The 26933-nt window shown below is 45.4% G+C and overlaps 1 protein-coding gene across 3 annotated transcripts in view; it reads left to right on the top strand.

Annotated features, from left to right (window-relative positions):
- The window catches only part of plcb4a (phospholipase C, beta 4a), a 459248-nt gene that overhangs the window by 303461 nt on the left and 128854 nt on the right, over positions 1-26933 (top strand). For 2 of the 3 annotated variants that reach the window (XM_078556437.1, XM_078556438.1), the window contains exons 16-23: positions 2986-3065; positions 3174-3258; positions 3819-3909; positions 6367-6462; positions 10559-10662; positions 12739-12774; positions 20225-20366; positions 23475-23559. In XM_078556437.1, coding sequence (XP_078412563.1) covers positions 2986-3065; positions 3174-3258; positions 3819-3909; positions 6367-6462; positions 10559-10662; positions 12739-12774; positions 20225-20366; positions 23475-23559 — 719 coding nt within the window. Of the gene's footprint in view, positions 1-2985; positions 3066-3173; positions 3259-3818; positions 3910-6366; positions 6463-6573; positions 6595-10558; positions 10663-12738; positions 12775-20224; positions 20367-23474; positions 23560-26933 lie in introns of all 3 variants that reach the window. The other variant, XM_078556436.1, reaches the window with a different exon arrangement.

The following is a 26933-nucleotide window of genomic DNA, read 5'->3' on the forward strand; positions in this document are numbered from 1 at the left end:
TTATCACCATGCTAGATTGGATAGATTTCAAATATATGTGGCAATGCATAACTGGGCATCCATCAGGCGCTGTGGGCCATCAGTAGCAGCAGAATTGTATACAACCACAATCTATAACCCCATGGCCCTGCATACCCCTCACTCTAACATTACCATCAAGCTAGGGGATCAACCCTGGTTCAATGAAGAGTGCAGGAGGGCATGCCAGGAGTAGCACCAGGCATACCTAAAAATGAGGTGTCAGCCTGGTGAAGCTCCAATACAAGACTAGTTGCATGTCAAACAATGGAAGCAGCATGCGATAGACAGAGCTAAGTGATCCCAAAACCAATGGATCAGATCTAAGCTCTGCAGTCCTGCCACATCCAGTCGTGAATGGTGGTAGACAATTAAACAACACACTGGAGGAGGAGGCTGTACAAATATCCCCATCCTCAATGATGGGGGAGCCCAGCACATTAGTGTAAAAGATCAGGCTGAAGCAGTTGCAACAATCTTCAGCCAGAAATGCTGGATGAATGTTTCGTCTTGGCCTCCTCTTGAGGTCCCCAGCACCACAAATTCAAGTCTTTAGCCATTCCATTCACACCACGTGATATCAAGAAACGGCTGAAGGCACTGGATACTGCAAAGGCCATGGGCCCTGACAACATTCCAGCAATAGTACTGAAGAATTGTGCACCAGTACAGCTACAACACTGGCATCTATCTGGCAATGTGGAAAATTGCTCAAGTATGTCCTGTCCACAAGAAGCAGGACAAATTCAACCCAGCCAGTTACTGCCCCATCAGTCTACTCTCTATCATCAGCAAAGTGATGGAAGGGGTCATCGACAGTGCTATCAAGCAGCACCTACTCAGGAATAACCATTCTGACAGGGCCACTCGGCTCCTGACCTCATTACAGCCTTGGTCCAAGTATCGACAGAAGAGCTAAACTCAAGGTGAGGTGAGAGTGACTGCCCTTGACATCAAGGCAGCACTTGACCGAGTGTGGCATCAAGGATCCCAAGCAAAACATAAATCAATGGGAATCAGGGGAAAACTCTCTGCTAGTTGGAGTCATAGCACAAAGGAAGATGCTTGTCAATCATCTCAGCCCTGGGATATTGCTGCAGAGCTTCCTCAGGGTAGTGTCCTCGGCCCAGTCATCTTCAGCTGCTTCATCAATGACCTTCCCTCCATCATAAGGTCAGGAGTGGGGATGTTCGCTGATGATTGCACAATGTTCAACACCATATGCAACTCCTCAGATACTGAAGCAGTCTATGTCCATATGCAGAAAGGTGTGAACAACATTCTGGCTTGGGCTGATAAATGGCAAGTAACATTCACGCTACACAAATGTCAGGCAATGACCATCTCCAACAAGAGAGAATCTTAACCACCTCCCCTTGACATTTCATTGGCATTATCATCCCTGAATCCACCACTATCAACACCCTAGAGGTTACCATGGACCAGAAACTGAACTGGACCAACCATATAAATACTGTGGCTACAAGAGCAGGTCAGAGGCTGGGAATCCTGCGGTGAGTAACTCTCCACCTGACTCTCCAAAGCCTGTCCACCATCCACAAGGCACAAGTCAGGAGCATGAGTGCAGCTCCAGCAATACTCATGAATAATGACACCATCCAGGACAAAGCAGCCCACGATTAGCACCCCATCTACACCCTTCAACATACATTCCCTCCACCACCGGTGCACAGTGCCAGCAGTATGTACCATCTACAAAGTGCACTGCAGGAACTCATCAAGTCTCCTTCGGCAGTACCTTCCAAACCCATGACCTTTACCACCAAGAAGGACAAGGGTAGCACATGCAAGGGAACACCACCACCAGCAAGTCTCCCTCCAACCCACACACCATCCTGACTTGGAACTATATCGCTGTTCCTTCACTGTCTGGATCAATATCCTGGAACTCCTTCCTTAACAGCACGATGGGTGTTCCTACAACAGATGGACTGCAGCAGTTCAAGAAGGTGTTTCACCGCCATCTTCTCAAGGGCAATTAGGGAAGAGCAATAAGTGCTGGTCTTGCTGGTGACGTCCATATCCTGTGAACGAATAAATGTTTTAAAGAGTTTTGGGATCAGGAGCAGGCCATTTAGTCCCTCAAGCCTGTTCTGCCATTCAGTGAGATCTTGGCTGAGCTACAACCTATCTCCATGTGCCTGCCTACACTCCATGTTCCTTGATACCTTTGGTATCAATCTCAGTTTGAACATTAACAATTGATCTAGCATCAGTTGCCTTTTGCGTAAGGGAGTCCTAGCTTTTGAACCTTGTGGTCCTTTACTGCCCAACTAGCAGAAATACTTTCTCTCATTCCACCCTGTCTTTTCCGCTGGATGTTATAAACTTCGCTCAAATGACTCCTTACTTAACCTTCAAAATCCTAGCAAATCCAACCCTAGTTTACGTAAAATCTCCTCGATAATTAATTTAGCCACTGGAAATCCTGGCGTTTGACCCAGTTGAAGGAACAGCGATGTACTTCCAGGGCAGGAACGTTGTGTGGCCTAAAGGGGAATGTGCACCTGGTGGTGTTCCCATGTGCCTGCTGCCCTGGCTCTTCTCCAGGGTTTAGGGGTCGCGGCTTTGGAAGGCGATGCCGAGGTAAGAAGTCATTCTCACGCCCCTGCCTCTTGTCTTTATTTTTTTTATGTGCTGTGGCCAGTGCGGGGTGGATTATTTTGTCCTGAAGTTCCTTTTAAGATGCGCTGGCAGCCTGATGGATCTGTGTAAATTTTGCAGTTGTTGTTGGCTGACATCCACCCCAAAGGGTTGACGGTTGTGATGCAATTACTGCAGGATGACTGACCATTGATGACCGGAGAATAAGCACGGTCGAATTGCATTTATTCCTCTTTATGCTGGAAGAAAACCTCGAAGCTTTAGTCACTGTCGCTTGTGAGAAGCCAGCGATTGTATTAACCCTTATTTCAAATTCTATTGATGCTGCCATTCTGTTGACAGGATGTAATTCAGGCTATCAAAGAAACAGCATTTGTGACATCTGATTACCCTGTTATCCTTTCATTTGAAAATCATTGCAGGTAAGGTCTCATATAAAGTTTAATAAACAGTTCTCTGCAATTATATTAATGCTGTAAAGTTCTGTGGACTAGGAGATACAACTATGCCGAATTATTCCTGTTTTACAGTAAACCCCAGCAGTACAAGATGGCCAAATACTGTGAGGAAATATTTGGAGAGCTTTTACTGAAGCAACCCCAGGAGCTCCATGTAGTATGATTGCTATTTTTATGTACATATATTTTTTAAAAGCAATTCAAATTAAAACCTATTACAAAGTACTGAAGTGGACGCGCGCAAACCTACTCAGCCTGTCCACTGTGGCTCAGTGGGTCATCCTCTCGCCTCTGAGTCAGGCAATCCTGGGTTCAAGTCCTGCTCCAGGACTTGAGCACAAAAAAAATCAAGGCTAACATCCCCGGTGCAGTACTGAAGGAGTGCCGCAGTGTCGGAGGCGCTACCTTTCAGAAGAGAGGTGAAACCGAGGGCCCCGCCTGCCCTCCCGGGTTTTGCGAAGGTGAGCAGGGGGAGCCTCTCCCTGACGTCCTGACAAATAATCTATCCCGCAACCAACGCCGCAAAATAAACAGAGGACCCGGCCATTATCACGTTGGTGTTTGCGGGAGTTTGCTGTGCACAAATTGGCTGCTGCATTTCCTGCATTACACCAGTGACGACACTTCAAAAGCACTTAATTGTCCATAAAGTTCTTTGGGATGCCCTGCGGCTGTGAAAGGCGCTATATAAATGCAAGTCCTTTTATTGCTTTACAGCTTGAAGCTGGTCGACCTCTGCCGTGCCCGAATGATCTGAAAAGAAAAATACTCATCAAAAATAAACGATTAAAACCCGAAGTAGAGTCAAGTAAGTTTGGAGACCTGTAAGATGTGAAAAAGGCCGATGAGATGATTGAGGAAGCGCAGTGTAGAATAGGTGTTTGTATTGGGGAATACGAGCAGCTTTCAGCACTTTAAAACAGAAGAGCTCCCAATTTGCTGGAGGAAACCGAACAGTGATGAACAAAACCTGAAGTGTTAAATCTCAGCGAATTAATTCGTATCTTATAGAAATACTCCCTGCAGAGCGTGCTTACCGAGCAGGATTTGTGCATGGTGTTAAAGATACCCCAGAACTACAGCCGGAATTTACCAGCGCCGCCCCACCACCCCCCTGCCCCTGGCCCCACCACCCCCCTGCCCCTGGCCCCACCCCCTCCTGCCCCTGGCCCCCCCCCCCCCCCCCCCCCCTCCTCCCTGTCCCCACGGCGGGGCCGGCGAGCCATTGAAATCCCCGTTCACATCGGCGGGACCGGAAGATCCCGCCCGGTGTTGAGGGGCTGGAAAATTCCGGCCTGCGTCACAGCCTGGAGTCTGTGAGCTACGTTTAGGTATCAACATGTCTGGGAGGAGCACTAAGAGTGGAATTCCTTCCACTGATATTTCGGTTACCAAAAAAATAGTTTCCATTTAAAACAAAAAGACATCAAACTTTTAACCCACACCAGCCTCTTCACTGAAATTATCGACTGGAGGAATTTTACCCCCCCTCCCCCCCCCCCGCCAGATTGTTGAAAATTGGCTGTTGCTCAGTATTATTGTGATCCAGATATTTACTAAAAGACATAACGGGCAGAATCTTCCGTTAAGAGTGCGGGGGGTGGGCGATACCCACTGACACGTAAAACGATGCGCGATGATGTCGGGCGTGCGTCCCGACATCACCGAGGGCCATCACGGTATCTCGTTCAGTGGGTGCGCGCTGGAGTTGGCTGCGCGCCCGCCAAAGTGCCTATTAGGGCCTATTAAGGCCGTTAAGAAATTAATTAAAGCCCTTAACAACGCTTCCCGTCCAACCTTCAGGTTGGGGGGCCAGGCGAAAAGCCCAAGCGGCCTTCGCGTTTTTCAGGAAACCTCATCCACGGGTGGGATGAGGTTCCCTGAAGATTTTATGAAATAAATAAATAATTTTTCCCGCCTTTACAAACGTGTCCCAACTCGTGTGACACAGTCACATGAGGAGACATGTTTGAATAAATTTTGAATTGGATTCTGTCATGACTTTATTATACATTCAATCTCCCTGAGGCAGCTCCGTGCCTCAGGGAGATTGAGGCGCTCTTTTGCGCACATGCGCGAAAGAGCACAGAACCCCCGACTCTCCCTCCTCCCCCCGCCCGCACAGATAACGCTGAGCGCTACTGGCCGCGCATTACGCTGGGCGGGCCTTAATTAGCCCACCCTCGTAAAATGGCGGCGCGCATCCAAACGCGGGCGGCGATCGGTTCCACGCCCACTCCCGCCCAGCCTGCCCACCATAGGAAAAATCCTGGCCATAATATCTTTCGTGTTTTATGGGTTTGTTTGGAGCAGCCTGAAGGCTTGTATGGTTGAACGTTAAGTGTTTATTAACAACTCATAACTGTATACACCTCCAAGGTACCATCTTTATGTTGGTTTCTGTTAGGCTACCTACTGTGCTCAGTCCACTATTGTGTGACTCTCTCTCCATCACACTGTGGGCGGTACTGTTCCCCAGTCCCCCATTAACCCTTGCTATGCCAAACACCCTTACACTACTTCTTTTAAATATTAGCCAGTTTAAAAAGATCATTAATTTTAAAATTGTATTCTTGTTACCGTTTTGAACGTTGCTCTTTGTAGAGAGGGTGCCAACGACTTATTGGCTTAATAGACCTGTTGTTGCAGCATCATACTTCACTGTATTTGAGCAGTAACACAAGCTGGGAACTGAATACCTGTGGAATGGGAAGGGGCAAAGTTGCGTACATCACACACAAAAAACGGGCAAATGTATCTTGTAACGCGACACTTAAACTGCCTGGAAGATCAAACTCTAAAATTGTGATCCAGTTTTAACACTTACTTGGCATTTTAACGTCACTTTATTTTAGGAAAATTTAAAATGTTTCTATTTGTATAGCTTTTGCTTTCCTGCTCTTAATCTGCTCTACTTCCAACCGAGTGATCTAGCTGAAGCTTATGAGAAGGCATCATTTGCTGCGGAGGCATTTCAACAAATTTCACAAGAGTTGACCAACCGACCCTTTTACAGTTAGTAAAGCGCGACTAGCAGTGCAGGAGGTTGTTGTGAATTGAACTTAGAGACAAAACAACTTCCTGGAAAGAGGCTGCAAAGTGAAACCCAAGCGAGGACATCTCATCTAAGGCCCAACCGCCGCTGTTTGTGCAAGTGCGCACGAGAGAGGCCACTGTCATGTAAACTTCAGAAAGGTTCAGTGAAAGGTGAATTTCATCGGTTAACCCATTGACCTAACGTCTTACAAATCAATTTTGATTTTAGAACAACTTGAGACTTTTAAAAGGCTGATGGAAGGTGGAGAAGCATCCAGTCCAGCTAGTATGTTGGAAGATGAAAATGAGGAAGAAACGGAAAATGGTAACTGCGTTTCGGAAAGTTGGCATTTATTATTTTTTTTTAAAAATAATTATTGTCCATGAGAACAGTTAGTTTGAATGGTTGTAATTTTTTCTTGTCCTACATTTCTAGCTGACCTCTCTCCGAATTCTGGTAAGATAAGTAGCTGTGGATAAATAACTGGGCCTAGTAAAAACTGATTTATTCCTGTCTTCTAATAGTGTTAGAAGTGCTTAGCAATCTTTCTGAAGGTGACATGTTATGAAGCACTTAACTGTCTCGGGCTTAGCAAGTCTGAAATTCACGCAAGTTGTTCCAGTGACTACGGAGAAAGCATGCTACCAATCTTTTCAGAGAGAATGAAATCTTCACAAGAAATGGTCACACGTAATCAAGTAATGTTAAGAACTTAAACTTAACATTAGGAACTAAAACTGGACCTAATTTTGATATCTATTTGACGTTTTAGGATGTGTTTAATTTTTTCAAACCTCTAAACTCTCTCTCTGACTTGTTTTCTCTGTAAACACTCTGACTTAATCTAATTGATTAATCCAACTGCACCATTTTACTGTTGTATGAGTTTCTGCATTGTAGTGGTGGATCTGAATGAGGATTTAGGCTGGCTTTACTATATACATGCACTCAAGACTGTAATATGTATATAAGGGATTAAAATCATCCAACCTTTCTGAAATCACTATTTAAAGATGTTGGTGTGCCAAAACTACAGAATGTGCGCAAAACATGTGCAAAATATAATGGGACCGGCAAGTCAAATTGGCAAACTTGTTTATTCATAATTGTTCTTCAATTACAAATTAAATGGAATGCACTATTTTCATGTTGATCATAATGATAACGACAATAAGGGTTTTTTAAAAAAAAAAGAGAGTGAACCACCAACCCCTTTAAAACCTCAAGTACCTTTCGGTGATACTGCACTAAATTAACCACAGTGTGTCAGTCTTGAACCACTGTACCAGTGTGGCTGCTGGGAAGTTTAATCCGCTGCATGTTAGAGGGTGCCGGGATAAGAAATAATCATGCGCTCAACTTTTTATGACAGGGTGTTCTTTTCAAAACATTCTGTTATCCAAGTCTTTTAACAGACTAATAAAAATTGCATGCTCGTTCATACAGTTGTACTTTACTGAATCGATCGCCTACCAGTGCAGCGATTTTTGACAGAGCACCCGCACTTCATCTTTTCCTTGGGTGCTTTAAGTCACAAAACGTTGTGCTGTTCGGCAGCTATTTTATAACACACCCTAAAATCAGCTAGCGAATGTTATCTGTTGTTGTAAGTCTATATTGACAAAGTAAAGAATGTGTCAAAGAAAGAACGTCTTTAATGCCCTTCACTGCCTCGATAACCTCAAAGTGGGCTCCATGCCGACACTATAGTCTCTCCACACAGACTGCCATCTGGCTTATTTTTCAGTCAGCATTATTATGCTGGTCTTCATTACTCAATAGAAAGGCCTATCAAGTTTATCAATATATTTAAAAAAAAATAGGTGAGGTACTGTCAGTGGAAAATAAATTGTCCAGGGCCATGCAGTCCTTTGACAACTTAAATAACAATGCAGAAAGGAACAGAAGGAACGGTTTTAAATAAACAGGGAGTGCTAACTAACTGTTCTTAGTGCTGCTTTGAGGATTTCAGCTGCCAACCCTTTACAGCAATCCTTATGCCTTGCCTATGTGCTTTTTTTTGGAATGGAGCAGCCTCTTCCAGGCCGACTGCCAGTTCTTCCAAGTAATTGTTCCTTCGCAGTTTAGAATGTGTCAAAAGGCTGTGTTAGTTGCCTCCTTTCTCGAATTGGCTGTCCTCTGCTCGCTAAAGCTGGGCTTGCGGCTCTCCATCCTGGCAAAGATCAGTCCCTTCTCGACCTCGGGTGAAGGTTGGCTCTCCTCCCTCTTTGGTCTGCAACTCGGTCCAAGCCTTCCGCGCACGGCATCCTGAAAAAGATAAGTTTTGTGTTTTGAGGGCACAGTAGCTTCTGTGGAAGCATTAAACCACCATCATTACTAGCGTAAAACGCAAACTGGAGGAACAGCACCTCATCTTCCGACTAGGCACTTTACAGCCTTCCGGGCTGAATATTGAATTCAACAACTTTAGATCTTAAACTCCCTCCCCCATCCCCACCCCCATTTCCATTTCTTCCCCCTCCCTTTTGTTTTTTCCAATAATTTATATAGATTTTTCTTTTCCCACCTAATACCATTATTTTTAAATCTATAACTATAATACCCTGTCAGTCTTTCCACCCCACCCCCACTAGAGCTGTACCTTGAGTGTCCTGCCATCCATTCTTAATTAGCACATTCTCTTGGATAATATCACCACCTTCAAGGTCTGTAACATCTTTTGATTATCTGCTCCTATCACTGCTTGCTTGTCCCTACAACCACCCACCCCCCACCCCCAACTTCTCTCCCACCCCCCCCCAATCTTAAACCAGCTTATATTTCACCCCTCTCCTAACTTTACTCAGTTCTGCTGAAGGGTCATGAGGACTCGAAACGTCAACTCTTTTCTTCTCCGCCGATGCTGCCAGACCTGCTGAGTTTTTCCAGGTAATTCTGTTTTTGTTTTTTATCATTACTAGCGTATGGATCAGCCAGAGTTTTCTTCGGTCCCGCCAGCAGGATTCAGTTCTCAGGAATGAGATGCTTCAAAGCCATGTGTCCCTGGGGCTTTCTCACTGGTTGAAAATTACGAAGAGAAAGGGTGTTTCTCTTATTTTTTAAAACAGAGGAAATTATAGTCCCCCTTCTCTTCCTTCTAGTGAACCCCTTTGCCCCATTCCTGATTTTGCTAAGGGTGTAATCTTACAATCCCCCACCAATGGCTTTGAAGGCGGGTGCTTGTACAATGCAGGATGTAGCCTGGCCCATGCCTGACCTGTCTCCCATTTTATGGGGGTGGGTTGGAGGTGTCAGGCAGCCTGCCTGCCCTTAGGCCTATTGGCCACATAAGTGCCTCATCCTGCTCCCGCCACTATTTTACCCGCAGCAGGGGAAGACCTATGGCAGGTAGTTAGCCCCAGTGAGCTGGTATTGGGCAAGGTGTTGAGGAGGACCTCTTTTGTCTCTTCTTCCCATCGGAGGCACCCCATTCCACCCCCCACCCCTCCAACCAGGCTCCCTCACCCATCCCACTCCCCTCGCTGATACCCTGGACTTACCCTCACCCTGGCCTCCCTGGGAGGCAATGGCGTAGTGGTATTGTCACTGGACTAGTAATCCAGAGACCCAGGGTAATGCTCTGGGGACCCAGGTTCGAATCCCACCACAACAGATGGTGAAATTTGAATTCAGTAAAAAAGAATCTAATGGTGACCATGAAACCATTGTAGTTAAAAAAAGAACCCATCCCTTTAGGGAAGGAAATCTGCTCTCCTTACCTGGTCTGGCCTACGTGTGACTCCAGACCCACAGCAATGTGCTTGACTCTTAAGTGGTCCAGCAAGCCACTTGGTTCTCGAGGCCAATTAGGGTTGGGCAATAAATGCTGGCCTCGTCAGCGACGCCCCCACCCCATGAATGAATAAAAAAAAACCTCCCCATCTTTGGATTGGCTGCAGTCCCATCAGTGACCACTGCTTGAACCTGGCGCTGTTGGAACTACAGAGTTGCCAGCCAATTGGATCAGCCAGCAGCTCTCAAAGGCGGAGCTGCCTCCTCAGAGGGAGTGGACACCCTGCCGAGCATTAAGCGGCTGCGGAACAGCCGGTATTCCCGCCGGCTCTTCGGGTGGTGGGGCGGGAAACCCCGCCATTCGAAAAATCCAGCCCTAAATTTAAGGCCTTTGGTCATTGAGTAGATAATAAGCAGGCAAAGTGGTCTGCAGTTGTTTATTTCTGAGGATGTTGAAGTGGAAAGATGTTTACCAAGACAGTCAAGGCCACTGTTTAAGAGCAGTGGGGATAACACAGACCTTGGTATGCCACAAACAATTTGTAATCTGTAGTGTGGTGTACAGCCCCTTAGCTTTTTTTTTGGATGTGGTGTGTTATAAATTTAAATTACTTTCAGCTTTACTAGTCTTACAGTGGCGTCACACTTTGTTTGATTTGGCCAATAATGGTGTTTGTTCCACGTGTAGTTGACCAAAATGAGGAGGCTCATCCTGAGCTGAAATTCAATAGTCAGCTTTCTGCAGATGACATTAGTCACGAGAAGGAGGTGCATATCAATAGTGTGAAGAAGGTTGGTATCTTACTTCTAAATATGAAAGTTTAATGTTGTCTGTTTTTTGCTGTTGTTAGTGCGATTAAACACATGCAGGTTTACTTTCCTCTGGCCGTGGATTATTTAACACGTTTGCAAAAAAATGTCTTCATTCGGTACCTGAATGCAGTTGTTCACCCTCTTAACAATTACTATAACATGGTGCTCAAGGTAATTTTATGCAAACTGTTAATCCGTAAATTACAAGAGAAAATGAGCTCTTTGCTATTATGATATTTACCTGAGCTTGGTGGGTGTCAGTACTGCATCTGACAGTCATTTTGGACATGTACTCTAAAACGGAATAATTTTGTTTCAATTCCCGCCCGGTGATGTTTAACATCGTTGCACAACGGTATTAGCTTAGCTTGGCAGAAAGCAATAACTACAACAGATTACCTGGCTGTTCATTTAATGGCTGTTTCTGAGAGCTTGCTGTGGGCAAATTGGTTCTGCGTTTCCTACATCACAACAGCGGTTGCATGTCAAAGGTGTGAGTTTGTGGCTGGAAAGCACTTTGAACTCATGAAGGGTATTTTTATGAATGCCAGTCTTTCTTTTATTCTTGGTACTCAGAACCTCTCGCTGTGAGTGAGTGAGTGGCTTGCTGTGGCCCTCAGAGGTAAATCCAGTACAATTGGTGCTAGGCAAAATGAAAGGGTTTTAAGAGTGATCAGCAGTCACTCTTGAATATTCCTTCAGTTCCAAACTCTTTCATCTATATCAGCTGCTCCTAACCGCAGGTATGTCTTATTTATTTCATGCACAGTTACCCCTTGGTGCATTTTGAATGCAGTTTATAGGACCTGGGAGCTTTCAATGCCACTACTATTCATTATAGTATGGGATTTAAGCAACCTTGGGAAGTATACGCTTGGAAGCGCGCAGATCGGATAGGGAAATACAAACACAGCCAACAGAAAGTTGCCAGAAACAGTTTCAAACCACCCCCCACCTCCCCGAAAACAAAAATTGACCAGTATACACCAGAACCTTGTCAATCATGGGCACATTTTGGGGGGAATTTTATGGAGGCAACGGGGGTCTTGGCTGCTGGCTGAAGAGCCGGCAAGAGACCTGTGTTACCTTCTTTGGGGAAGGCCTGCTGAACTATGAGCCATTCGGGCAATTAACAGGCCATCAGCGGGGCCCTCCTTAGGATCAGGAGCCTGGGAGTGGGAAGTCCCACCCGATGTGTGCTGCTGGCCAATCAGAGGCTGGCGGCTCTTTTGCCCAGCAGCGGCACCAAGGACGCAGTGGCTGCTGTGGGAAATACACCCACCAGAGGCACAGGATTGCGGAGCAACCCAGGACAGCGGTAACTGATTGGGAGAAGGGGGGGGTTGATATCATGGGGTAAAACACGCCACCATCCTGCCGGATTAAATCTGCTCCCCCAACTCCAAACGGGGGAGGACATAAAATACCACCCTTTGTCACAATGGTGCCCATAGAAGTTTGAAGACATACATATATTAACCAGTTTGCTTAAAAAAAATGTGCGTAGATAAATTTTGACCCTGAAGAGAGTTAGCAATAATTTCCAATAGAACCATAAGAGACAGAATTGATACAGTGATGTTTTCTACCCATCGGAGTAATCAATATTTAAAAAGTAAAATGTCAATATAATGAGCAAAAAGCAGAATACAACTCAAAAGGAATAATCACAAGGGCAGACATTATTAACATTATGAGTAGAAACTCGTGATACAGGGTGTCTCGTTTGGATGAAGATCTAAATTTTAGTCATGCAGCCAGGGTGATAAAATTTACTGTCAATATAAATGACATTTAGAATTAAAATTGAATAGGAACAAGGGCTTTCCAACTTTCTATTCCTCTCAGAAAATTGTTTTCTTTTATTTAATATTTTAACCCGTGATCTGCATAACATACAAACTGCTCGCAGTTACAGTTTCTCTGCAAAACAACCTGCAGAGCCGCGAGCAAGAATTGATAATAAGTTAAAGGAATTCCAAATCTATTATGAATGTTTAAGTATCCATTGGTAGGGGATTAAGTGAAAAACAATCACTGTTTTTTTGTTTGTAGGTAATCGAAGACGCTGAACAGGAAAATAACAAAAAGGTGAGAGCTCTCCTTGTTTGTTAGTCTTATGGGGCAGAATCTTCCGGTCGGTGTGCGGAGGCTGACGTGTAAAATGATGCGGGATGATGTCAGACGTGCATCTCGACGTCATCGCGCACCATCGCGATATTTCGTTTGGCGGGTGCGTGCTGGAGTTGGCTGCGCGCCCGCCAAAATGTTAAGGGCCTGTTAAGGCCGTTAAGAAATGAATTAAAGTCCTTAAGAAGACTGCCCGACCAACCTTAAGGTTGGCGGGGGGGCAGGCGAAAAGCCCAAGCGGCCTTCGCGTTTTTCAGGAAACCTCATCCACGGGCAGGTTTTATAAAGCTTTTATAAAACAATTAAATTAATTTCCCCACTTTCACAAACATGTCCCAACTCATGTGACACAGTCACATGAGGGGGCCTGTTTGAATAAATTTTTACCATTAATTATTGAAGTTTTTTATTGTCCATGCAACCTCCCTGAGGCAGCTCTACACAAAAGAGCACAGGGCCCCGACTCTCCCTCCTCCTCCTCCCGCCCGCACAGGTAGCGCTGAACGCTACCAGCCGCGCATTATGCTGGGCGGGCCTTAATTGGCCCGCCCGTGTAAAATGGCGGCGCGCAGCCGATCGCGGGCGGCGATCAGCTCCGCGCCTGCTCCCGCCCAGCCCGCCCGCCCTAGGAAAAACCCTGGCCCTGAAAGTTTAGCATTTTCTTCAAAAAGCACATTCTCTGTAATAATTTGTTTTTACAGTACGCTAGAAGTAGACAGATATCATTTCCGATTAATCGTTCATACTCTTTCAATTCTGTCTTGTCTGTCCTCACCCACACCTTTGGCACGCCCAACACAGCTTCTGCTTATCTCCAGGAGTTCGGTATTTTATGGATGATATGATGTTCTATTTGCTACGTATCTGCTAAGCTCTTTTACCGAGAAGTGTAATTGGCCTTTGCAACTGGCGGCCAGGTCTAAATGCATTTTTGGTTGTTGGTGCCTGAAGCATGTCCTGATTAATTGTGGATACAGATAAAGGCTTTTTTAATCAATATATTGAAAGTTTTTGTTTGAAAAATTGCCTGCTAGCTTCAAATGATCATGTAGAACCACAGAAAAAATACAGCGCAGAAAGAGGCCATTCAGCCCATTGTGCCTTCATTGGCCAAAAATGAAAAAAAAAATTAAAAATCTAGCTGCCCATTTTAATCCCACCTTCCAGCACCTGGTTGGATGCCTGGCCTGTTACAGCACTTTAGGTGCAGATCCAGGTGCCTTTTAAATAAGTTGAGGGTTTCTGCCTCGACCACCAAACCAGGCAGCGAATTCCAAACGCCCACCAACCTTCGAGATAACCAGGAGGCTCTAGATTTGGCAGTACCGCCCTTTTTATTTGTGGGGGCATGTCTACACTGTGCCTAGAGTCTCGCTTTTGAATACTTCCCACTGGCCTGTCACTGACTTCCCTTCTAGTAGCTGTGTCCAGTCCACTTCCACGAGATCACCTCCCAGCTTTGTAAAATTTGCCTTCCCCCAATTTAAAATTTTTCCTCCTGTTCTATCTTTATCCTTTTCCATAATTATATTAAATCTAACTGTATTATGGTCACTATCTCCAAAATGGTCACCCACTGCTGCTTCATCCGCTTGCCCAGCTTCATTTCCTAAGACTAAATCTAGAATTGCGTCCCCTCTTGTTGGGCTTGTGACATGCTGGCTAAAAAGGTTCTCTTGAATGCAGTACAAGAATTTTGTGCTTTCTGTGCCTATTACACTGTTCATACCCCAGTTGATATTAGAATAGTTGGAGTCCCCAATTATTATTGCCCTATTCTTTTTGCAGTCAGAAATTTTCCTACATATTTAAACCCTCCCCAACAACACTAGCAAATCTCCCTGCAAGGACATTCATCCCAGTCCTATTCAGGTGTAGACCGTCCGGCTTGTACAGATCCCACCTTCCCCAGAACCGATCCCGGAATGCCCCAGAAATCTGAAGCCCTCCCTCCTGCACCATCTCTCCAGCCATGCATTCACCTGGTGTATTCTCCTATTTCCATATTTGCTAGCATGTAGCCTTGGAAGTAATCCGGAGATTACTCCCTTTGAGGTCCTGCTTGCTAATCTCTTTCCTAACTCTCTGAACTCTGCCTGCAGGACCTCATCCCTTTCTCTACCTATATTGTTGGTACCAATGTGAACCACGACCTCTGACTGTGCCCCCGTCTCACCCTCCAGAATCTTCTGAAGCCCTTGGTGATATCCACGATCTTTGCACCAGGGAGGCAACATACCACCCTGGAATCATGTCTGCAACTACAGAAGCGCCTGCCTGTTCCCCTAACTATAGAATCTCCTGCCACTTTTGCTCTCCTCTCTTTTCTGCTCCCATCCTGCACAACTGAGCCACCCATGGTGCTCTGGTCATGACTCTCACTGCTCTCTTCAGAGGAACCCTCTCCCCCATTGATACGCAGAACTAAGTACCTATTAAAAAGTGGGATGTCCACAGGTGTCTGCTGCACTACCTGCCTTGCCTTTCTTGTCTGTCTGACAGCCACCCAGTCCCTCTCTGCCTGCTTATTCATAAGCTGCGGGAGGACTACCTTCTGAAACATGCTATCCACGTAGCTTTCACCCTCGTGAATGCTCCTCGGTGACAGTTCCAAGCTATGGCGTTTGAGGTTTTCTATTTGGTGGCACTTTCTGCACATGTAGTTGTCTGACAAATGATTAGTGTCCTGGAGTTCCCACGTGGCACAGGATGTGCACTCGATGGGTATGAGCAGCCCTGCCATCCTTCAAATTATTTTTGCTCCACCAATATTGGAACTTAAGTAAACACAATAAAATATTAATTAACTCTCGCCCTGTCCTCACACTGATTATTTTTAAATCTACGGTTCTCACTGGAACTCTCACTCTTTCCTCGTTCTGCTTTGTTTTCAAAGCCCTGAAGCTCTCGATCTGTCCTCACACCCGTTATTGTTTAAATCCACGATTCTCATTGGAACTCTCGCTCTTTCCTCGTTCCGGTTTTTTTTAAAAGCCCAGACTCTCCCTCTGTCCTCACACTGCTTTATTTTGTGTTCAGTACGTTAAGGATTATGTGTGTGTCTGTGTCTGTATATGTGTGTGTGTGTATATATATTATATCCTAGCCCCCGGATTGTATTTTTGGTGTACTGCTTCAGCTATTACAAATCCTTGATACACCAGAATTGCTATAATTTAAATTTCAATAAGCCAAAACAGAGCTCCTTAAAACATATCATGAATCATGACATCTGAGGTTCAAGCAATTCACTTGTCATCAAACCCACATGCCATGGGCTATGTCCTTGAACTGACCACTAAGTCTTTTGTTTGATGTGTGCATCTGGCTAATCTTCCTTTCTGTTGTGTATTTTTGTTGGAATTTGCGTGACAATGCATGCACCATTACGTGCCAAGATGGTAATGGCTCTTTCCAGCCTTGCACCAATGTAATTACATCACCAACCCTTGGGGGATACACATGAGGACCTAGGCTGATTATTCTAATTCTCTCTCTCTTTCGCGCTCTCTCCCTGTGGAGAGATGTGAATGGTGTTGTACTCACTGCCTCTTTGTCGCAATACAGCAAATATTAGTAACCCCTATGTGGGAGGGCTTCCTCTGTCGCATTTGTAGCGAAATAGTAAGCGCATTCTCTAGAGAAGTGTGCCAGCAGATCTGAATGCAACTAAATCTACTTTTTTGTACAGACCAGTGAATAATAGGATTAAACGAACCCACTCCTGTCATGATTATTTGCGAGTGTTTCTCCAAACCCATCCCTGCCTCTTTCCCAGGGAGGACAGAGATAATTTTTAAAAATCAGGAATTGAGGGCTTGTCCAACTGAGCTGGCCAAAAAGAAAAATAAAGACACTGAGATAGCACCAGTATAAAATGACTCAAATCACAATGGCAAGGTGTGGTGTGAAAAAGCAGCCAGCTGTTTCTACGAATCTATGAACAAGGAGCAGGAGTAGGCCATTCAGCCCCTCGAGCCTGCTCTGCCATTTAATAAGATCGTGGCTGATCTGATAGTCACCTGAAATCTGCATCCCGCCTGCCCCCGATAACCTATCACCCCCTTGCTTACCAAGAATCTATCCACCTCTGCCTTAAAAATATTCAAAGACTCTGCTTCCACCACTTTTTCAGGAAGAGAGTTCCAAAGACTCACGACCCTCTGAGTGAAAAAAAAATCCCCTCATCTCTGTTTTAAATGGGTGACCCCTTATTTTTAAACAGATTCTAGATTCTCCCACAAGAGGAAACATCCTCTCCACATCCACCCTGTCAAGACCCCTCAGGACCTTAAAGGTTTCAATCAAGTTGCCTTTTATTCTTCTCAACTCCAGCAGATACAAGCCTAGCCTGTCCAACCTTTCCTCATAAGACAACCCACCCATTCCAGGTATTAATCTGGTAAACCTTCTCTGAACTGCTTCCAATGCATTTACATCCTTCCTTAAATAAGGTGACCAATACTGTACACAGTACTTCAAATGTGGCCTCACTAGTGTCCTGTACAACTGAAACATAACCTCCCTACTTTTGTGTTCAATTCCCCTCGCAATAAATGATAACATTCTATTCCCAAGGGCAGCTAGGGATGGGCAATAAATGCTGGCCCAGCCAGCAAAGCCCACATCCCATGAATGAAAAAAATAGCTTTCCTAATTAACTTGCTGTACTTGCATACTAGCCTTTTGTGATTCATGCACTAGGACTCCCAGATCCCTCTGCACCTCAGAGCTCTGCAATCTCTCACCTTTTAGATAATAAGCCTCTTTTTTGTTCTTCCTGCCGAAATGGACAATTTCACATTTTCCCACATTATACTCCAGTTCCAGCGAAATGCCAGTTGCCGCATATTAGTAATTCAGAGTCAACTGGGTACATACCAAAACTTAAAACATGAGCAAGCTGTTGGAGATACTGTGCCTTAGCAATTCCATGTATCCTACACTTGTGAATCTTCATTTTAAATGTGAAGAATTACATTGGGGGGAATTTTCTCCCCGTCATGGGGAGCTGAGCGGGAGCGGGCGAGTGAGCAGCCGATCGCCGCCCGTGATTGGCTGCGCGCTGCCATTTTAGGTGGGCGGGCCAATTAAGGCCCCCCCAGCGCGATGTGCACCCGGAAGCGCTGAGCGCTCCCTGTGCGGGCGGTGGGAGTAGGCTGAGCCAGAGCCTGCGCTCTTTCACGCACGCACGTGAAAGAGTGCAGAAATCTCCCTGAGGCACGGAGCTGCCTCAGGGAGTTAAATCTCATTTTTTCAAAACTTAAATAAAGAAGAAAAACAAACTTTCAGACATGCACCCTCGTGTGACAGTGTCACATGAGCTGGGGCATGTCAATGAATTTTAATTTAAAAGAAGTTCATTGCATTTATAAATCCTTCATGAAATCCCATCCCGCCCGTGGATGACATTAAGGTTGGACGGGCAGCTCTGTTGATTGTTTTAATTAGTTTTTAAACGGCCTTAATAGGCCTTTGACAGTTCGGCGGGTGCGCATCCAACTCCGGCGCGCGCCCGCCGAACTGAAAATCGGAATGATGCGCGATGACGTCGGGACGCACGCCCAGCATCACTGCACGTCGGCGAGTGGGGTCCGCCCCTGCACGCCAACCCAAAGATTCTGGCCATAGTGACACACATTGGAGCAGTAAATGTGAAACTTGTTCACACACTCCATCAATGTCAATTAGCAAAAGTGGGGATTAAGAACAATTTGTGAGGACTGGGAATCATTGAAGAAAACATTCAATCAATGTAATGCTACTTCAGACATGCCTAGTCAATGGCTGGGATATATTAAAAGCATATTTGAATGTAACTTGACAGAATTTATTTTAATCAGATAAAACTCACTGGTAAGTTGGCGTTTAAAATTGCACGTGTCATTTTGACCTCCATGGTTTCAAATGGACATATTGCACACAAGGTAGAAAAGATGATCCCAAATTCAGGGTTATAAATTTTGAAGAGAGATTCACAGAGCTAAACTTACATTTATTGGAGAAAGAAAGGTTGAGTGGGAACCTGAGGCAAGTCTTCAAAATAATAAAAAGCACAAATAAAGTAGATATTACCATATATTTAACTCAGACTTTTCTGTTTATTGTGTTTATTGTTTATTCATGGGGGATGTGGGCATCACTGGCAAAGGCAGCATTTGTTGCCTATTTGCCCTTGAGGAGCTGTGATTGCTGATCTGGTGGGCACAGGTACAAAATGAACAGACCTCAAACAAAACAGAGTTCTGGTTGAACGGAACAGATGCCCACGAAATGTCATATTAAATAAAGTGATATTTTGACCGAATTTTGCCAATTGGAGGATGTATTTGTAGTTAATCACTCCCCTTGAAATTTGAGTGGATTGGGGAGTGTTTATGCTAGAAACAAAGTACACAGTTTCTGTAAAAAAAAGATGCTTGAAACACAGAGAGGCCTTTTCTTGTTCCACACTTTGTCCTTAAAAGCTCTGTAACCATTGAGATATGAAACAATATACTTGATAAAATCAAACACCCTTTCTTCGTACACATTTGGCTAAAATGTTCATTCACATTAAAACAAAGTGCTACTGCAACAGTGAGGTGTGTGTGTTTATTTATATCTATGCCCATTGTTACAGTCAGGTTTTAAAATGTAACATATTCCTGATGACCATCAACAACTTGTTTTATATGACGCCTTTCATGAAATAAAACAGATCAAGGAGCTTCACAGAAGCGTTATAAAACAAAACATGCCACCAAGCCACATAAGGAGAGAATTAGGGCAGGTAACCAAAAGCTTGGTCAAAGAGGGTACGTTATAAGGAGTGTCGTATAAGAAGATAGAGAGGTGGAGAGGTTTCGGAAGGAAATTCCAGAACTTAAGACCTAGGAAGCTAAGGGCACTGCTGACAGTGCTGGAGTGACTAAAATCAGGGATGCATAAGAGGCCAGAATTGGAGGAGTGCGGAGATCTCTGAGGGCTGTGGGGCTGGAGGAGATGACAGAGAGGGCTGAGACCATGGAGGGGTTCGAAAATAAGGATGTGAAATTTAAAATTAAATACAAATGCAAGTGCATTTGATTCTGGTGCATATTAACTACTTCGGTGTAAAAATTAACAATAGATTAACACGCAATAAACTTTCTGGGGGAGAGATTTGACTGCAATGGGTGACCCAGCCACAAATTGGACCTAAAATTGCGCTAACTTTGTGAGCCGTGCCTTTTCTCCAGTGAGTTTAAACATATTTTTGTACATTTTACAGTATATATTTATATATATATATTTGGAAATGTTGGTAATGAGCAGTTATTTATGTGAAGATTTAGGCATTGAATGGGAAGTATGGATTTCTTTGACCACTTGATACATAATACAATTGTAACTCAAATCAGTGCTCAAAATGTTCTGTTCATTTTTACAGGGGACAATAACTATAGAAGATGAGCAGGCTTGGGTATCATCCTATACGTACGTGGGTGCTACCACCAATATACATCCTTACCTATCTGCCATGGTCAACTACGCGCAACCTGTGAAGTTTCAAGGCTTTCAGGTAGCAGAAGGTATACAATCTTTGTTAAAAGTTCTGATTAACAATCAATGTACGTTTCATCTGCAGATTTTACATAGTTATCAGAATAGTGCACTTCAGTTATAAAACTGGCGTGGTTTCATGCCTGTGGTTAGAATGTCAGGTAGAACACGCAATTCTCAAATTGAACTGAACACCAATCTCCGCTTGGGCTTTCCCCGAGAGCCAGTGTCCAGACCGGTGGTGCCCTTTACAAGAAGCATATTGCTCGCCAACTGAAGGATTTCCTTTTTTCCCGTTGCTCAACGACTTGAAAAAGGAAATGCATTGATGATGGTGTCCATGGGCTGGATGGGTTTTTCCTTTTCTAATCCAGAGGCCACTGCCAGTAAGACAAGTAGCTGAATGTGCATGTGTTTCAAATGGATGAGCTTGCCACAGGTTAAAGTCATGTGCAGTCCAGTTTTTGCAAAGGCTCACACAACCCCCAACCCCGCCGTGCATGTGCAAAGAGCCTAATGCCTCTTTAAGGAGCTCACCCCAGATGCCTTTACAAATATAGCAGTTGACCCCACTTCAAATAATGAGCGGACACACACACACCATTCGCCATATTTGGATCCTCAGACACCGTTTGGCACCTGTCAAAGAGAGACAACACAATTTCTCGGCCATTGCCTTTCATTTTACAAGGTCTTCTCAAAGATCCTGAGAAATAGGATCACAAACCAGGAACTTTTGGATTGGTGAAGCATTGAAATTTGTTCCACACGTCAAGGAAACCTCGAGCCCGGACTCTTCCTGTATGTAGTCCTTAAAAACAAAAATGAGGAGTGCTGATCTGATTTTGGTTTTTGGGGGGACTCCATCATTATGAATGAGACAATCGGGATGATCACCTCCCTTCAGATTATGCTCCTTCAGAGGGCTAGTCACTCCTTCAGAGGGCCGGGATAGGCACAGCTTGGCGAATAGCCTCCTCCTGTGCTGCAGCCGTTCTTTAATTCTATATGGACACTGCAACCAGGAGACCAACTCACCAATATTGAACTCAGCAACACTTTCTAGCCACCCTGATGGCTCAGTTGGTTACTGCAGTAAATATCTGAGCCTAACGCACATGGTAGTTCCCAGTTTCCATCTTTGCTCTGTGATAAGGTAGCTTTTCTCAGTTGAGGTGGTGGTGGCAGTAGCAGGCACCACGATTGGAACAGTGATCCAGCATTACTGGTGGCAGGTACACAGTCAGGTGCGGCATGCTGGCCTCCAGGTGGATTGGAGGCCACCTGGACACTTGAAGAAACAGTTTTGTTTGAGAACTCTAGATCTTCCATCTTGAAGGGATTGTAGCTGAATTCTCTGCAGGTGAGAGGTAAGCGTGCAGAGGCAGAGTAATGCAACCTTCCATTTCAAAGGACAGGTGTTGGATATTATCACTCACAGTGGTGTTTGCCCCTTGCTAGCCCTGTGAAAATGAAGTGCCCTCTCACTGACCACGGAAACGCTGATAGGAGTCCATGCCCAGTCTTCAAGTGGAAACCCTATGAAGGCAGTGAATAAAGCAGAAAGGCCCACTGTACGTTCACACCAGAGCTGCAGCCTAAAGCGGGCAAAAGGCTGGTTCAAACGATGCCCGACGAAGCCTAAGGAAAAACTAAATGTATATTTTGAAGTGGCAATTTTTGTGGAGGAGGAAATAATGTCTCATTCTCTCGCTCTCTCTCACACACTCTCTCTTTCACTCTTATTCTCTCTCACTCTCTCTCTCACCCTCTCACTCTTTCTCTTTCTTTCTCTCTCTCTCTCTCCCTCACTCTCTCTCTCTCATTCTCCTAGTTTGCCTTCTGTGTCCCTATGAACTTTATGTCAGGTGGGAGGCCTGACCCAACATGGCCATAGCCGGACACTGGGTGGCTAGCAGCAAGCTGAGTCAAAGAACCACCATGTCACTATAAGATGGCTTCTCAGTCATTGATGCCATTTGGGAAGCATTTGAGACTAGAGAATTCACTTCCCAGCTGTTGCTGAATACTCCTGGTTGCTCCTGAATTGGATTGAGGACAATAAAAAAAGGGCACAATAAAAAGTTATTGTGGGTGGAGGCGGGGTGGGCGGGGAAGGAAGTTTTGACTTCCAGGCAGGAAAGTGACCTAATGTGCTAGTCAAAGTTCTGGCTTACAGTCACCCCTGGAAATTCATTATCTTATATTTTAATTAAGATAGTCTAGAATTTTGCTGTTAACTTTAACTTGAGTATGCTCACCACTGGATGGCAACAAAGGCACCAGTTTGCTTCCTCCATGTTGCATTCTACACACATCTCAGTGCTAGTCCTTTCATTTATTTCAGCATTTTTAACACTTTCTTCTCCTCTGGTTTAGAATCTGTGTGCCTCTCCTTCACATCTCAGGGTGCAGTATGAAAAGGAATGCAGTAGGCAAAAAATATTATCCTGTTTTTTCAACACAAAAATGGTAAATCACTAGAGGCTAGATAACATGCAGTGTCGAAAATTCATCTGTTGTCTATTATCGGCAACAAATCCCTTTTTTTGGAGTGTAATTTTTCCTCTTAAACTTTTCACGGTCCAAGCACTACAGCAGTTTGCTGCAGAGCAGACCGTGGTTGATATATATTTTGTTGTATAAACAAATTACTGTTACATTTGCTGCTGTGCAATCCTTCACTTTACCCTTTCTTTACCTTTTATGGCGACATAGATCAGATGTAAATGTCTTCCGGATATGCATCGTCGCAGGAATATTTATCACCTGTAATATTCATCACACATACTGGGATGTAGTGGGCAACTGTGGCCCCCAAAATGCCCGTGACTAATTGTTTTTGGTAGTTTTTTTTCCCGCAAGATAACCTTGACAATATTGGAGACAGGACTGTAATGCTTTGTCAAAGCGCTCGGCAGTGAGCTGCCATTGTGCTGGTGCTGCTGTAGCCACTAGGGAATTCAGATCCCGTGGTCCACTGCAGGTATTCGAGCGTCTGAGTGTAAGAAGGGAAATGCAGAACTGGTGTTAGCGTGAGCAATAGCACCAGAAGAAGAGTCATACTTGTATTTTCTAGTTATTGCCTTAGATATATTTACTGCCTAACCTAGCGTTATGAATTTATATTTCCACAGAACGAAATATTCACTACAACATGTCTTCATTTAATGAATCTGTTGGCCTAGGGTATCTGAAAACCCACGCAATAGAGTTTGTCAAGTATCCTTTATGGTGATTTCAATGAGGCAGTGCTTTAGGAATAATTACTGCCAAACTATCCGAGTGGCTCCGAGATAAGTACTGGAGGTTCAGCTCACATTTTCTTTCATCCTGTGTGCCTTCCAATGAGGACAGCGATTGTTGTAGCTGGTTTGTGGTGTCTAAGGGATGAGAATCGACTCTTAATTGACGTTCCAACATAAAATATGCTGCAGATGAAACTATGGTGTGATGACGCAGTGCCTTAACACACAAATGTACACTCATGCATCATGTCACGGAGAGATAGACTGCAGTGATACACTTACTATCGCACATACGGGGGTGGGGGGGGAGACAAAGGGAAAAGTCAGAAAACAGTCAAACTATCTACATGCTAGATGGCATAAATGCTGCAGTGGGAGCCGCCTTGAAACAAGTTGTGTTCTTATCTTCTTGGGCTGCGAATTTCTGTGGCATTGGGAGGAAGGGAATCTTAGAGATAGTTACCTCAGTGTGCAAATGAAACATTAATTTAACCAGGCTAAAATGTTGTCATATGCAGTTACTGTCACATGCATTGAACTTTTTGGAGTTACGAAATCAACCAAAAAACTGAAGACTTCCATTATCCCATGGCCTGAATTTTCATCCTTGAGGTGGGTAGCGGGAGTCGGGAAAATTCCCGGTTCCACCAGCCTGCCTCGGGAGGAAGTGCCCGGAATCCAGACCGCACCCTTTAAAGACACTCCCGAAAATCAGATATCCCAGGAATAGGGCCAGGAGTCCCAGCATCAGGACCTGGACGCCATTTCTAAAGCGTTCCCGAGTCATCCCGACTCGATGAAAATTCAGCCCAACATCTCTGGTGCTTTGCAAGTTTTTTGTTTTGTCTTTTTTTTTATTCAATTGTCGACCAAAGAAAAATCAAAACAAGGGGATTTGGTTTAAAAACATGGGTCCCAAAATTGCCTTAGCACTACTCTACCACTGTTGGCACACTGCTGACCTCCACTTCAGATCCCACTGCGAGTAGGTGAAGTCAGGGAAAAGTCAACTCATTTTAATACCTTCATTCGTCACACACACATGATGTGTGCATTTCATAGGCCTCTGCTGGGAGAAGAGAGACAGGAAGTACAATACAAGCTGCTTGGCTAGCGAGTGTCACTGGCTCCAGAGATGTTTTAAATTGTGACCAATCTTCCCTCTTTACAGGCGCCTGACATAATTTATGGTGTCAGTGTTTGCTGGGGGTGTCCAGGCATGGATTCCCGTCTGTTCCAGTTAAACCAGCTTTCAATTCAGTTCTCCCTCATAGGGTCACAGATTAGTTACAGCACAGAAGGAGGCCATTCAGCCCATCCGTGCTGGTTGTGTGAAGAACTGATTCACCTAGTGCCACTCCCCTGCCTTCTCCCTGTAACCCTGCACATAATAATCCTATTCCTTCTTGAATGCCTCAGTCGAAGTTGCCTCCACCGCATATTCTGTACATTCCACATCCTAACCACTCACTGCGTGAGCAAGTTTTTCCTCATGTCGCCATTGCTTCTTTGGCCAATTGCCTTAAATCTGTGTCCTTTTGTTCTTGATCCTTCCACCAATGGGAACACCGATGTGGTTGGCTCTTCAATGCCCTCGAAACAAGGGCAATTAGGGATGGGCAATAAGTGTTGGCCCAACCAGCGACACCCACATCCCATGAATGAATTTTAAAAAAAGTTTCTCCCTATCGATTCTGTCCGGACCCCTCATAATTTTGAACACCTCTATCAAATCTCTTCTCAACCTTCTCTTCTCCAAGGAAAACAGTCCCAGCTTGTCCAATCTATCTTCAAAACTGAAGTTGCTCATCCTGGGAACCAATGTTGTTAATCTTTCCTTCGCCCTCTCCAGTGCCTTCACATTTTTCCAGAAGTGTGGCGCCCAGAACTGGACGCAGCACTCCAGTTGGAACCAGCGTCCTGTGCAAGTTTAAAATAACTTCCTCGCTTTTGTACTGTGCCGTATTAATAAAGCCTGGGACGCTGTATGCTTTATTAACCGTCCTCCCAACCTGTACTGCCACCTCCCATGATTTATGCACACGTACGCCCAGGTCCCTCTGCTGCTGAAGCTCCTTTAGAATTATGCCCTTTACTCTATACTGTCCCTCTGCGCTCTTCCCACCACAATTGTAGGCATCCAGCTTGCTGGCTGGAGGAATATCAGGAGCTGAGCCAACTCCGCGGGAGGAACCGTCCCAGATTTGCATTAAGTGCGGAAGTCGTTTTACCGGCCGGCCACGATGGTGGGTTTTCACGCCATATCGTCCCAAGCCCGCCACATTATTTATGCACTCCCGGGAAACTCACAGTTTCCATGATGAGCGGGCTCTCATTCGCCCACCTGCCATCACCCCGCCGCTGCATCACGCCGGGCGCCATGTTTAAAGTCCAGCTGCAAGCGCACGTCTCAGCGCTTCCAGACCACCACCGCTGTTGCACGGAAGACATGGCCCTGAAACTGAAGACGACTGCAGCCCCCAGGTTCAGCCACGCGTCCCTCGAGCGCCTTTTGGATGCCGTGGAGGCCCGCCGGGATGTCCTCTACCCCGGTTGGGCAGCGACGTCACCAACCAGGTTTGGGAGGCGGTGGCAGCGGTGGTCAGCGCCAACACCCTTCAAAAGAGGGCAGCCACCCAGTGATGATCTCCATTCCGCCAGGGCAAGTCACTCTTTTCATCACTGTCAACTCTCTCACTCTCAAACCCATCACACATCCACAGGGCCCTCACTCACTGCCAGTTCAACGAACGTCACCATTCACTTTCTCGCACACACCGTCATTGTCCTCATCCCATCCAAGGGACCACTCACTACCCACACATGCCAGGTATATTTATCATCTGGCCTGGCAGGCGTCCTGCTTACACTCTCTCCATCTCTATTCATGCAGGATAAGCTGGCACACAAGAGGGAGAGGTTGCAGACCGGTGGAGGAATGCCTGAGATCAAGGTCCCCACCGACTTTGAAAACAGAGCCATCCAGCTGGCCGGTGAGGATCTGGACCGGTCCTGTGCTGACGGTGAGGTCGGCGCTGCTCCACCAGGTGGGGGTCCAGCAGTGCAACATCCATCAGCCAGCCATGCTGTGAGTGATGTGTCCTCTTTCACAGGACCTGTGGGAACCCCAAGATCTGGGTGAATCCAATCGCACTTGCATCCTGGCTATCCTGGTCCTGGGCGAAATGCACAAAGTTGTGTGCCCTTGCAGAGATGGCATCCGTGACCTCATGGATGCATTTGTGGGTGGAGGCTTGTGATATCCCACAGAGATCACCTGTGGAGCCCTGAAAGGAGCCACTGGCGTAGAAATTGTGTGCTGCGATCACTTTCCGGGCCACTGGCTGT

This window comes from Cetorhinus maximus, chromosome 14 (assembly GCF_964194155.1).
Source record: "Cetorhinus maximus chromosome 14, sCetMax3.hap1.1, whole genome shotgun sequence".
Taxonomy (NCBI): domain Eukaryota; kingdom Metazoa; phylum Chordata; class Chondrichthyes; order Lamniformes; family Cetorhinidae; genus Cetorhinus; species Cetorhinus maximus.